Below are 14,498 nucleotides of genomic sequence, written 5' to 3'. Positions count from 1 at the left end.
ACAATAGGTGCCCCTTAAGAAACATAATAATTAGCTAATTAAGATATTTTTTTGGAAGGAGTTCCTTAAAGTTATCCCATTAGGAAATTCTTTACCTTTTTTATAAAGAAAGAAAGACATGAACATTCCATCAATCTCTCTTTTAGTCTTCACTTTTGTTAAAACTAACAACACAATTCAAAACACAGACACACAATCACTATATATATATATATATTATTAATTCTATACTTTCTTTTTGTTCTTTTTGTAGAGAGATAAAATGCACAAAATTCAATATAATCTAATGTTTCTTCACTATTGTTATTTAAAAGTATATTTAAAAGAATATTTAGAGTGAATTTAGTCATTTACTTATCTATTCTTTCTTATAAAACAAACCGATCCCCCTCTTAAGTTTAAGAACATGATATATCTAATTTACCCTCCATCTTAACACATGATTATTAATTTACCCTCCATCTTAACACATGCTTATTTACAGTAAATGCCCTTAAAAAAATTCAACCTCTACTATTCCTCACACAAAAACACATAACAAAAAACCCCAACTCACAGTTCATCCTCCTCCTCCCCCTTTCACTACCTACCACAAAAAGTCATCACATCGCTGACCGCTATGAAAACCATCTCACGCCCGCTACATTAAAGCAGATAGGAAGCTTCTTAACCTTCTGTTGGATGGAATCATTGTTGGATAGTGTATGCGTAGTCATATTGTAAGTGAATTCTTTGTAGTTGAAGTTACATTCTTGAAAGTTCATTGAGAGAATGCATAGTTTGATGAAAATAACTTTTTGCTACACTCACTTGTCATTTGTCAAAACTGAATTACAACTTTGTTGTATACTTGGGGACATATAATGTATAAATAACCTCAATTTAGTGGCTCTTAGGTAGATAACCGTCACAATTTAATGTCCTTGCTTTTGTTAATGTAACTTATCGGAAGGTTCTTTTATGCTCAATTCCTAGAACTGTATGTTTTTGCCTGTTTTGATATTCATTTAGTGAGCCGCACTCCTAGTCTGAGATAAACTATGTTGTTTTATAACCTAAAGTTCTTGGATGCCAACTTACCAAGGGACTTTCTTTTTAGTGATTAGCTTAACTTTTTATTAGAAAGATAATTACTTTGGATGCTTTGACATTAGCATTGCCCATCAATACCGTGGTTAAAGCTTTCATGTGCAGCTACATAAACCTTACCCATAAGTCCTGTGATTAAACCCTACATGAGCTAGAAGTATAACTAATGCATAAAATCTCCTAAGTCACTTTATTCAAGGATTTGGGATGTTATTGTAAAAAATTTATTGATTGTAATCATACTTAATGCAATCATGATTTAATAAGTTTTAGGAAGGTTGGTTGGCCAAACCGACTCAGTTTGGCTTGGTCCATTTGAACCTTGTACCCAGTTTAACCCATTACCCAACCCATCCATCCCGTCGCCTCTTGTTTTTGTAGATGGCCTGTGCATAACTGTTAATGTTATTGCCTAATCATGTTCGCAAGTTCTGTCCATCGTATTTAAGTATTGCTTTTCCAGACTCTCTTGAACTGCTTAACATGGTGCTGTCATTCATCTGATTCTTTTATTTTTTTAGGATGACAGGATACCTTGGTAAGTTGATTTATTGGGTGGTTATGCTTATGACTCCTCAATGATGTGAAGTGGTGTGCTAGCATACTGGTTATATGGGTCCATTCTGGAAGCAGTAACCACTTAAGTAAACTAATATGACACTTGAGGACTTCTTTACCTCTAACGAGTTAGAAAATGGGCTCACTACTCCAGACAGAGTTAAGGACCTCCTCACCATTATGCAGAACAAGAAAGAAAATATCCTGAAAAATATTGGTGAAGCAATCCGACAATGGTCTACTGTTGCAACAACTATTGCAACCACTAAGAATAAAGAGTGTATTGATCTTTTCGTCTAATTAGATGGAATCTGTTTCATTGATAAATGGCTCAACGATGCTCAGAAGTTTATAAATGATAAGAAATGCTTCGTTGGAAAAGTTTATCATTCCATTGTTACGGGCACTTGAGAAGCTCCAGTTACACAACCGTATTTCCTTGGATTCTGGAATTGTAAAGACCATGCAGGGTCTTCTTAGTCATAGTAGTTTAGTGATTCAGGAGAAAGCTAAAGCTCTTTGTGATAGGTGGACCCCAGTTCAGAACATTGATGTAGTTCCAACAGACGTCAATCCCGTTGTTGTTTTTCCTGATGAAAATGATAAAGAAAAATAATGCTGAACAAATGCAGGAAATAAATACTGATACTGTTCGACAAGAAATAGAAACAAAAGAAGAGATAGCAACACAGGAAATTGTTATGGCATCTGAAGTGGAAATACCCGAGGATGAAAACAAGAATTTTAGCTCAGAAACTACTGCTGTAACTGGAATTATTAGGCCTTTGGAAGATGCGAATGAGAAGCAGGAGATCAAGCCTTTGGATGAAGGTACAGTTGAAATGACTTCAACTACCGAAGTTGACCATGCTTTGGAGTCCACTACGAAGACTGAATTAATGGAAGACACCGGTGACAAAGATGAATATATGGTGGATGGTGGGGAACCCCAATCTTCCGACCATCAAAAACCACATTGGAATATCATACCACTAGTGGAATTGGTGATTCTAGTGGCGGAGGTTTGCAAGAATCACCTGGTGCAGAGAACCCTAAAACTACATTAAATACTGAACGTGACGAGGATGGTGAAGATACAAAGGAAGATGTTGGAATTGAGAGTGAGGATGATTCAAGTAGCAAGAGAGCATCAGGTTTTTCTGAATTTTCAATGAAAATTCGAGATGATTTTATTACTAAGAGGCCATCTCATATGGAATTGGATTATGGAATGGTGGATCCATTAGAGCTTGCAAGGCAATTTGCTAATGAAGTGGAGAGAGAAGTTGATTCCCGAGAAGAAAGTTGCAGTACTTCTACAGATGACAAAGAACAATCGGCTGGTGGCCCAGGTCAGGAGGTTTCATTTGGACCTGGACCTGTGCCTGGACCATCTTCAAAGGGTTCACCTAGTCCAGCTGAACCCATGGATGATGTAGAAACACATGATTTAACGACTACTAATATTCCGGAGATGGGTCAAGAACTGGCTGCTAATACTGAAAAAGGCTTTTCTGGGTTTGATCTGAATCAAGAAGTTACTTATGTAGATACTAGCAGTCAAGTGGATCCGGTCTTAACCCCAATTTCAGTTGTCTCCGCTTCCAGGGCTGCTGCAGCGGGTGGACTACCTGTTGCTCCTTTGCAATTTGAAGGAACTCTTGGTTGGAAAGGGTCAGCCGCCACCAGTGCTTTTAGACGGATCCCTGAAGGTGAAAAGACATTTTCATCGTCCTCAAGTCACAATAACTCAAACCAACATTTAAATCACCTTGATTTTGTTTTGAACATGGTTGAAGGCAGTGAGGATGAAATTGAAGATTTCCTATCCCGAGACAAAAATGAGAAACTGCAGTTGGATCTTAATAGTCCCGGGGACGGGAATGCGGGCATTATTTCATTGGATTGGAAAAGGGATGGTAGGGTAACGTCTCTGAGGTAAAATGGGCTTCAGAATCCATCTGTATCTTCGTCATCATCTTCAATGCAGCCTTCTTTTAGGAACGTTGATTTGAATTTAAATGATTACTCAACTGCTCCAAATAATACTTCATTGGATAATCCTTTTCTCGGTAAGTTATTCGACAATAAACGAGTTGAATCTGTTATTTCCATTTTTGGTACCCAAGTTGAGGTAAACCGAAAGGAAAATATTCCTCCTCCATCCCGTCAGCTTAATGGAAGGATTTTTGAACCTTCAGTGGATTTTAGTTTGGGGAGACTGGGGTCTGGTTTGACGCTTGGATCTTCCATGCCTTATGGTAATATACCTTCTTATGGTTATGGACACAATGGTTTTGCAATGGGACCAGTGTATGGAGCACCCGGTGCACCAATTTCTTACATGGTTGTTTCAAGAGGATCACCTATCGTACCATTCATTCCACCTACCTTTTCTCATCCAACACAACCTTTTCTTTTCAACATGGCTGCAACAGGGGCACCATCTGGCTCAATGGGTGCTGGCCCATCACATAATAACTTCGATTTGAACTCTGCTTTCTTGTCGGAAATGGGAAATCGGGAGAATAATGGTGGGTTGACACAGTTTTTCAACCACAATCAAGCTTCTTTGAGTTCGGTTATTGGAGGGAAACACGAAGAACCTTATAGTGGATGGGAGCTATTCCCGATGAACTACAAGCATCAACCACCATCATGGCAATTAAAGGAGGTTTGTCTTTATTCATGTTGATCTGGCCCCCTCTCTCTTTTTATCAGTTTTAATATAGCGATAGTTATAGAGTAGGCGCGCTGTTAACTTTTAGTTAGAGGGGGTGTTGGCACAATTTTATATAAAAAGACCTTTAGCAACTTGTTGGTCTTAGGTTTTCGGGAACGTAGAGGAGGTGGAATCAGGTATAATCTTATTCATGAGATTAATTGGCAAAAGAAAATAGGTTTATAGTGATTTATTTCTAAATTTTCCTTTCAAAACTTTGTTCACATAGAGTTGTAATTTCTTCTCCATATATATCAAAGAAAGCTAGAAACAGTGGTCTATTAGTGGTTTTCTTTTCATGAGTTCGTTTTATAGGCTTTTATAGGCTTACTATATATTTCAATACATGTGGCTGGTGCATTTGAAAACTGCATATAGGTACATTAATGTAATGAATGTACCTGTACTGATTTAGTATTAGCATGTTGCTGTTAATACTTTTATATGAACCATATTTTCCGATTACAGGTTATTTGTATACCAAACCTATTCTGTGTGCATCAGCATAAAGCACACTTCACGATACGTTAAATACGTTAATAAAATGTGCACATCAACAAATTTGGTGTACACATCACCTCTTTTTTATATTTATATCTGGATGCATTTCTGTGTGATGTTGGGTATAAGTGTGTAACAGTGTGATACGATCCTTATTATTGTTATTATTATTATTAGCAGGTTATATATATTATTTTAGTTAGGGATATTTTATAGTTAGGAAAGTATTATTAGGATCTATTTACTTAGGTAAGTCTTAGGGAACAAGTTAGGGATTGTTTATATATAGAGCTTTATTATTGTAATCTGAATATGGTTATTATATTGAATGGAGTTTTAGACTTCTTGGAGATCCCTGTTTCTCTAATAACAGGAAAAGGAGACCGCTTACTTCTCGAATTGTAAGTACTATCTGTTTATTTACTTTGATACGTATCACAGTGATAGTCGTCCCCTTTGTTGCGCAACCACGAATAAAAGATGTAGTTTCCAACTAGTCAACTTTTGTGTATTTTTCTGTCCCAAGTTTGATGATGGCTTTTGGTCCTGGATCTGGAATTTGTGGCTTGATGTTTAACTATAGATGGCAATTTTGAACTAGTTACATGTAAATAGGCTGATTTCGTAATGTTATAGTCAAATGAGCTAGAGTTGGCTAAAAGAGGAAAGGGCCCAAAGGCATCTAGTTTTATCGACATACAAAAACAAATCGTACGTATGTTATGAGGACATGTTTTTAAATCTTAAAGATGTAAAAAATGGATGAAAATATTAGAACATGTTTCTGTTTATCCAACCCAGTTTGACTGTTCTGCTGCCTCTAAGAGCATGCGCTATGCGTTGGTGCTGGGCTCAGCATTGTTTGACATGGTGCTTGGCGACGAAATGCGTGTGACAGTGGCCTGTTCGGTGTCAAGAGGCTTCAACATAGGCTTCACTCAGATGCCACTCAACATGGAGGGTAAGGTGGGTCTGGTGTTGCCTATTCTCATCTTTCCACTCCTTTTATGAATAAAGGGGTGTTGGGATCGTCCTAGGCGGGGATGGTAAATCTTGAATAACATCTTTTGGAAACTGCATTTTTTGAATAACATATTTTGGAAACTACATCTTGAATAACATCTGTTGGGTATAAGTGTATAACAGGGATTGTTCAGGTGCGACCTTGGTGAGATGAGAAATCCATGTGATATGGTGTAGCGTTCTGGGTTATTCTACAGGTTTTCAAAATATTTTATTCCTACCATAAATTGGTAATTCAATATGTATAATGATCTGATTAATCTCTATAATTTACTGTAGAAGATACATTTGTACACAACTAAAAAAGAAAAATCCATCGAAATGTTTTAATTTTGATTAGATATTTAGAATAGCAGGTAGCGAAAACCTATAATGACTTTCATCCTAGTGAAATATGTGATAATCCACCAACTAATATATTGCGAATTCCAGTTTGATGGTAAATATTTACTAAATTTGTGTTGATCTTGTGTGGATTTGTAATTTTTATCTTTTATCTTTATATATATTAAAAACAACTGACCTAATAGCTTATATATTAATCAATCACAACCTTCGATTTTATCAAATTAGAAATTAATAATGTCATTATTAATTTAATAATAAATCAAAAATCCTACTAATCATTATCTAAATATATTATTATATTATATTTATATAAAAAATTTCACTAATTTACACTTTTTTGTTTTCAATTAATAATTTACACTTTTTATTCTCACTAAATATTTAATTTATATTTTTTTTCCATCAATAATTCACACTTTTTACCTGGATACTTAATCTATAATTATTACAATTTGTAATTATCAACTTGAGAATTTTGTTTTAGATTTTCATCGTTTAATTAATTAAAAAAAATTCAACATTTTATTACTAATTTTTTTCTTTCATAAAATCTTTTTTTTTAATATACTAAAAGATAGTTGTTATAATAACTTACTAGCTTATCAACCCGTCGCTAACTCGCTAAGTATGTCACAATCTACAACATTGATGAACATATAATGATTTTGTAATATTCAAATATTTTTATATATGTCATAGTAAACAACTTCGATTAACATATTTTAAAAAATATTTCACTATAAAACTCAAAATTTTATAATATAAATCAATTTTTTATTATTAAAAATTGTAAACTAACTTTTAAATCATAATAAACTAACATCTAATATTGATAAAATTGTAAGCCCGTGTATTTGACACAGGACTAAAATTTAGTATCTATGTATAAGAAATAATGAAATAAATATTCTTTCAGTCTTAACTCGTTAAATGTTTATGTTTCTATTTTGCATTGTCTTAAAATTGATATTCACTTACATATATGAACCAATAGACAGACACTGATGAGTATAGATAATATCTTATTCGTGGATAGTATGATGATTAATTGGTTATATGTATCAAAAAAGCTATGTGTAACCCACTCCACTTAGGTGGGTTGGCCAGAGGTATCCTTTAAATCCACTATGTGGGCCTCGGAGGTGAGTTTTCCCCAAGGTCTCGGGTTCGATCGATTCTTGGGTTTCTCATCTCAAGATATTTTCCATAAGGAAAGAGTTGGAGGTCCAACGATTTGTTGGTTAAAATTGTACGTCTTCACAACGTCTGAATCGAAACTAACTTTACCAAAAAAGAAAAAAAAGCTATGTGTATTTTTAAAGTAAATATGTATTATACGATACTTTAATTTAGAAAAGAAAGTCATAATACTTTATTTTAGAAAAGAAGCCCAAAACATGACTGTTTTTCTTTTATTTATTGGGCTATAAGGAAACAGCTCTTAATCCATACAGACACGTCTTATATACTATTTGATCAGTCTATTTTGTTAATTTATCTTAAGAATTTGCCAAGTATAGTCATAACGGTTAATATTATTAACACCCAGTAAATACTATTCAATAAAAAGTAATCGTTTTTTAAATATATATTTTTCAATCGACATGTACAACATTTATTTTTTGTTTAACCATAACCTTACGGACCAAGGAGTACGGCCCATTTATTTATTTATTAAAATAAAAACTAGTAAACAGTAAACACTTTCAAAACTTTACACCAACAAAAGGCTCAAAAGAGTGAAATTATATGTCACTAAAGTGTAGATTACACAAAGCTTGACTGTCGGAGATGATCGCTCACAAAAGTATAGTTATAAAATTAAAAACATACCACCACCCCACAAGTTAGGGAGTATTTTATATACAACCGTCCATAAATTAAATAAACAAGTACTCGTATATATTAAGATGCCTTTGCCATCTTTAATGGCTATAATTAAGTTGATCCTTTCACCCTCTCAATTGTAATGATTAGGCCTAATCTTCCCTTCTAAGAATACGCAAAACTTATCAATTGCTATACTTTTGTCTAAAGGAAGGAAAATCATAAAGAACTAGAGAAAACATGTATATATTTGTCACTGTAACAATGTTGAGTATCTAATATCCATCTACCTAGACTTACAAACCAATACTTAAAAAATGGTATTTAGATATAGAAATGTAATGATTACGATTAATATCACATGAAAAAGTAGCTAAATTAAGATCTATATTTGCTCAAAGATATAAAAAAAACTCATGATGAACATGCATAAAAAAATATACATAGTCAATCAGTATAACATAAGGCCGGACATCAAGACTAAATGATTAATGAAACATATAACTGTACTTATCTATACTCCATTATAAAACAAACTATTCTCCTCTCATTTTAACTTTCCATCTTTGAAATACTCAAAATAATCTTAAGTTTTAATACATTCTCTACAAACACACTAAATTCATCTAAAATATCCTTCAAAATTTTTTAACCATATTTATTCAAACTATCTTTATTTTATTCATTAATTTAAATATTTTCACCTAATATCTTTATAAAACTCTTAATCAATTATTTAGAAAAGATACATCCGTTAACCATATAATAACTTAGATCAATTACTTTTAAATTAGTATATAACCATATCATTACCACCACCACCCGTTAACGGTAGCGCTGTCGCATTGTGTGGGTACCCATCTCGTGCATCTCGTTAATATTGATTTCCATGTCACTAAAACAAAACTCATCTAATTATAGAAAGTTTGAATCAAATGTCCCGTGAATTATTAGTTGTCTTTGTGATGGCTCTACAAATCTACAATTCGGAATTCCCCTCTATTTTCTTAGTCACCCGACTTTTACATGGATGTGCCTTGGTCATATTGTGTGGTCATATGATCATTTGATCGAGGTTCCGATGGGTCTATGTACTCTCTAAACTTCATCTATCCAAATATAAAAACGAGTGAAACATCGACCATGATCCTAACAAGTAACAACTGATATTCATAAACCCATTATTGGAATCTATCATATAATAATTTTAAAACGTAACTAATAATTTACTATTAACTTGCCAAAGGCACTGTAGATTTGTAAAATTAACGTACGCTTTAATTATAAACTAGAACTTTTTAAAAAATTAGCTTAAAAATCTTAAAAGTGAAATAATCATAAATATCTCTAAGAGGAGGTAATGAGCCAATATTGAATCATTGTTTTGCAAGATAAATGAATTTGATGAAGTAATTTTAGAACAACGTATCTATACAAAATTGCTCAGTTATATAATTACAATTCTCGCTTGAATCAAATTATTTTCAGTCTCATAATTGAAAGAAACAAAGAAAAATAAATGAAATCAATGTCAATGTGAGGGCATAATCGGAAATTAGCGTTGATGTTCCTCCAATTGCAAAACTTGGCAGCCATGATGGCCCGTTTGGATCATCTTCGGGTTCAGGTGCTCTTGTAAAGATTGGTGAAGCATTTGCCGTGCCGGTTCCTGCTGTCGTTGGTACCGATGGATCATTCGATGATTTTTGGCTAAAAATAGTTATACAAAAATATCAATATGTGTTCACATTATTAGAAAGACCGATGAGACTATTTCTAACCAAAAACCCATTTTTATATTTCATATGAAATTTAACCACCAAAAAAAGGAAAAAAAGAAGAAGGATAAAACAGGATTATCAAAGTTATAGCCTTGGTAAATGCCTTCAAATAGAAACAAAATTTGGTCACATTATCGAAAATAGATATATTTGCCAAAATTACCGATAGTAGAAATCATGCATCTTTCAATTATTGTCAAAACTAACAATGTGTTACCAAATAATATTGATAGTTAGGTTTTTGTTTCTGTCAGCATTCAACATTACAAGACACCTTACCGTATAATGATATATTGATTATTGGTAACAAATTGCTGGTTTTGACTAATAGTAAATGATAGTTTTAGAAGATGATTTCTATTTTACAGTTATGTGACCAAATTCAGTTTTATTTTACGTATATTGAGTAACATGAGCAAATTCTTTTTTTTTGTTTTTTTTAATCAAGTGACAGGATCTTAATTACCTTGTTGATGTAGGACAAAATGTAATGGTGTAATCCGCACCGGTACATGTAAATGTACTTGTAGCATCATCATAAGCATAACTATATGATCTCGGGCAAGCCGATTTAAACACTTGTGAATACACCGATGGGCGACAAGTATCTGGCGATCCAAACGACCCGCTACAACAATATTCCGGATTCCCAAAAGCCTCACACGCACTTTTGCACGCTTGCCCATCTATAGCCCGTAACTCAGCTGGACACATTCGGTTCAAATCAGTCACACATCCTGTCGTTCCACATTCACCGGTCCCACCATTTGCATCCACCGCCATTGGCAAGTTATATCCGTCCACTAGGCTCACGTCGTAGAAATCCTGAGGATTATTTGATGACCCGATTGTAAACTCTGCTAGAGTTGCTGGTGGGGTCGCACCGGCCCCATTGCAAGATATTTGATTGGACCCACAGTCTGCGGTTGCACAACTTCCTTGACCTGTTGAATCAAAAGTGCACCCAGTTCTGCCCCAAAATCGACCTGACCAACCCGGTGAGGCTTGGAAAGAACGTGAGTCACCCGGGCCGAGTTCAAACCCGGTGCTATCTAATGGGGTGCTGCCTGCACTTGATAAGAGCCCTGGCCATACTATGTAATTGCACTTGTTTTTAAAAGTGAATGTACTTCCTAATATTCCTGAAATTACAAATTCATCAAAACACAAAAAAATAAATAATTGGTACTTGCTATATATATATATATATATATATATTGTATTAATACAACTGGATTATTGATATAATCATCTCTTTCAAGAGTAATTTGGTGATGATCAACTCATCTGATAGAAATATGATTCAGGGGATGGAAGCTTGTGCTGTGGGTCAATATCATATCGATCCATCCCTAGTAAATTATGGAGCAATTATATATACGCGATGTATTATGTAATGACCAAATTAAATTAACTTTTTGTCATAAAAGTTAAACAATCTATGTAAGGGATATAAGGTTGAATTCATGTGAACTCAGATTTTCATTAACATTCGAGCATTTTACATGTATAGAAACAAACGGGCAACAAACTGTGCTGTTATACATGGATCATGCATGCATATAGAAATTTTTAATGAGACCAAAATGCATAGTGATTGTCCAAATGGTATGGAAGGTACTCATGACCATCAAACAAGAGGATTTTGGTTCTAGTCTCATCGTTTTGGAAAAGTTATAATTTTTTTTGGATTTGTGTGAAACTGTAGATAATTGTATATCTAACAAAACAAATCATAATTGACTTAATTACCTCAATTGATGTGATATATATAGTAGCTTATGGAAAAATTCAGAAAATAAATTCACATTCTTCGAAATGTGAAAATTCTTTATGTTGCTTTAATTTAATTAAGATTTAGTACGAAAAGCGTAAACTTGTGGTTACCTTCGGAAATCACCAAGAAAATGAAGGCTGCATAGCAAATGCAAGAAGCATATGAGTGTGTCGCCATTATTTACAAAAATTTGCAACTTTGATGCGATATTTGTTAAAAAACTTCGTTTTACGAAATGAAGTACAAGATTTGCGTTTTATAATCTGTTGTTGATGTAGTAAAAATGCGGGATTGGATTATTATTGTTTTGATTGTATGTTGATCACCCATACAACTTGAAGCTAGCTACAATTGGAGATCGATTTTGGTTTACTTTAGTACGGAGTAGAAAAGAAGATAAAAGGGTGATGCAATAAGGAAGATCTTTTGGAGATTGAGAAAACGATCGAAGTATTATAGGGTGGTTTACAGCTTTTTACATTATAAATGTGAGAGTAACGTATGATATATAGATATATATGAGTAAAGTATATGTATCGATAAGGGGAATGGATATGTGTATAGAGGGAATATAAAGGATAGAGATGGAAGAATTGGGAGGTGTAAACCTGAAATCAGGCTCACTTTGTAAAAGTTGGTAACTTGTTTTCTATCTCACTTTAGGTTGATGGTGTTTGCTTTGTAATTGTAAGGTGGAAGTTAGTAATATACTTGTATATATCGTTACCTCACTACGTCATATAATTTTATGGTATTATATTTTGATATTTTGATTAATAACTAACTAGTCAAATGTCCGGGTGGTGAGATCATGAGAGTGATAAGTAATAGAGAGTGATGGGTCATAGGAGGTGATCGATCATAGATGGTGATGGGTCATACGATCGGTGATGAGGTAATTCACCTGACAGGCTCTGTCTATGGATTTAAAATTTCGTCGAAAGTATATAGAATGACATGTCTAATGAAATAACATAAAGTTTTAAGAACACTCATATAACTTTTATAGTTTATCGATATACAGTTTTTGAGATAAAAGATTTTGAATGAATTATAAGATTAAAATGATTTATAGAGGAGAGAGAAAAAAATAAATGGTTAACATTTAAGGAAAGAGCCAGAGAAAAATGAGTAGTTGAGATTTAAGGGTATTATAAGTATATTAGGTAATGATATTCAAACTAATAAATAAAAGATCGAGAGGGACAATTTGGGTAGACCAAGTTCTTTTTTGAGAAAATAAAAGTAAGTAAATACTTTATATTGTAATTTAAATTAACTTAAGGGTTCAAAATTAAATGAAATATTCTACAACCTAAGGAAAAAATTAACATTTTTTTCACATTTCCATCAAAAGTTTATATTAATTGCGAACAAATTGCGTTGCGATAGTTAATTAATGACTTTGATGTGTGATTTTTCTTTTTTACTCTTTTTTTTATTTTTATTTTTTATGTATTTAACTTTTACTTTACTGCTCATGTATACAAACGCCATTTTTAACGGTTAAAGGTGAAATATGCGTGAAGAGTGTTTCGTGTCTTACTCTAACATAAACACCATTCAACGGTCGGTACGAAGGTTAACGTGACGAGCCAAGGTAACTGCATTTGTGGGGAAAATGTACTTGTTGACATGTATATATGTAGTGTGTGAGGATGATATGAAAAAAATATAAGAAAGAGAAAATATATAAAAAAGGCAAAATTTTAAAAATTTCATTTAAAAGTTAAGGAAAAATGTTCAATTCTACAATGTATTAGATCCTCAAAACCACCCCCCCACCCACCACCCCGACCCTTTAATTTTATACGGGTTAAGTGCGCCGGAATATAGTTAACTAATCCTGAAAAGTTATTGTGTGCACGAATTCTAGGTCGACTTTATTGTAGTCAGGAAAGTTGTTCAAGAGTTCCATAGTAAATAAAAGTTACCGGGTAAGAAGTTAGCTGGTCACCACTTTCACGTTGACCCGTTGATTGCTTACATGGCATGCACACAATAACTTTTTGGGATTAGTTTATGCAAACAATAAAAAAATATATGAAAATAAACAAGTTTTATGTGAAACAATCGGTCCCACATTTGTTTTATATTCATAATAAACATAATTTCAAGTTTCCTGAATACAATAAAGCCGAGTTAGAGTTCGTGCACACAATAACTTTTGGTGATTAGTTGACTGCATTCCACACAATAACTTTTCGTGCACACAATAACCTTTGAGAACTTTTCAAATTAAGCCCAACCGATGATTGTTCTTTACATGGAAATTATTTTTTGATTTTTTTTTAAATAACTTATGTGTAATTTTGAAGTTTATAATTGTGTGAAGATATGGATTATCATCCGTTATACAATAATGTGGAGATTTGGATTCATGATCACATGTGCACGAATATTGCTATGATCACATGTATGCAAGTCCATGTAATCATAGCAATAGTGCAAATGTGATCAAGAATCCAAATCTCCACATAATTGTATAACAGATGATAATCCATGCCTCTACACAATTATAAACTTCAAAATTACACATAAGTTATTCAGAAAACAATCAAAAAACAATTTTCATGTAAAGAATAATCATTGATTGGACTTGATTTGAAAAGTTCTCAAAAATTCTCGAAAAAAAATAGTTTTTCAAAATAACTTTTCAATATATATATATATATATATATATATATATCGCCCCTATTTGTGTGTATCATGTAAGAATTAAATAATTATAGTATATTTTTAAGTTTTTTACATATAACTTATCAATAAAATAAAAGACCTTAATGTTTCTCATAGATCAATCAATTCCAAAAATTAAATGACCTAAATGTTTCTCTAACTTTTAAAATTTTTATTTTAATCCATAGTAAAT

General features: G+C 33.0%; 2 protein-coding genes across 2 annotated transcripts; one reads left to right on the top strand and one right to left on the bottom strand.

Moving 5' to 3' along the window:
• The first annotated feature begins 645 nt into the window (after positions 1 to 645).
• On the top strand, positions 646 to 4,660 carry LOC122605580. The gene is made up of 2 exons (XM_043778543.1): positions 646 to 719; positions 1,611 to 4,660. Exon 2 carries the CDS (start codon positions 2,819 to 2,821, stop codon positions 3,587 to 3,589), a length of 771 nt encoding a protein of 256 aa, XP_043634478.1. The 5' UTR covers positions 646 to 719; positions 1,611 to 2,818; the 3' UTR covers positions 3,590 to 4,660.
• A 4,838-nt stretch (positions 4,661 to 9,498) lies between these two features.
• Positions 9,499 to 12,015, bottom strand: LOC122605226 (thaumatin-like protein 1). Its single transcript, XM_043778134.1, has 3 exons — positions 11,737 to 12,015; positions 10,316 to 10,991; positions 9,499 to 9,778 (listed from the first exon to the last, which is right to left on the bottom strand). The coding sequence occupies exons 1-3, from the start codon at positions 11,801 to 11,803 to the stop codon at positions 9,559 to 9,561; spliced, it is 963 nt and encodes a 320-aa protein (XP_043634069.1). The 5' UTR covers positions 11,804 to 12,015; the 3' UTR covers positions 9,499 to 9,558.
• Between the last annotated feature and the right edge of the window lie 2,483 nt (positions 12,016 to 14,498).

Source organism: Erigeron canadensis, chromosome 6, assembly GCF_010389155.1.
Source record: "Erigeron canadensis isolate Cc75 chromosome 6, C_canadensis_v1, whole genome shotgun sequence".
Lineage (NCBI taxonomy): Eukaryota > Viridiplantae > Streptophyta > Magnoliopsida > Asterales > Asteraceae > Erigeron > Erigeron canadensis.
Note: the sequence above shows the minus strand (reverse complement) of the source record. Positions and strands in the feature narration are given on the sequence as shown.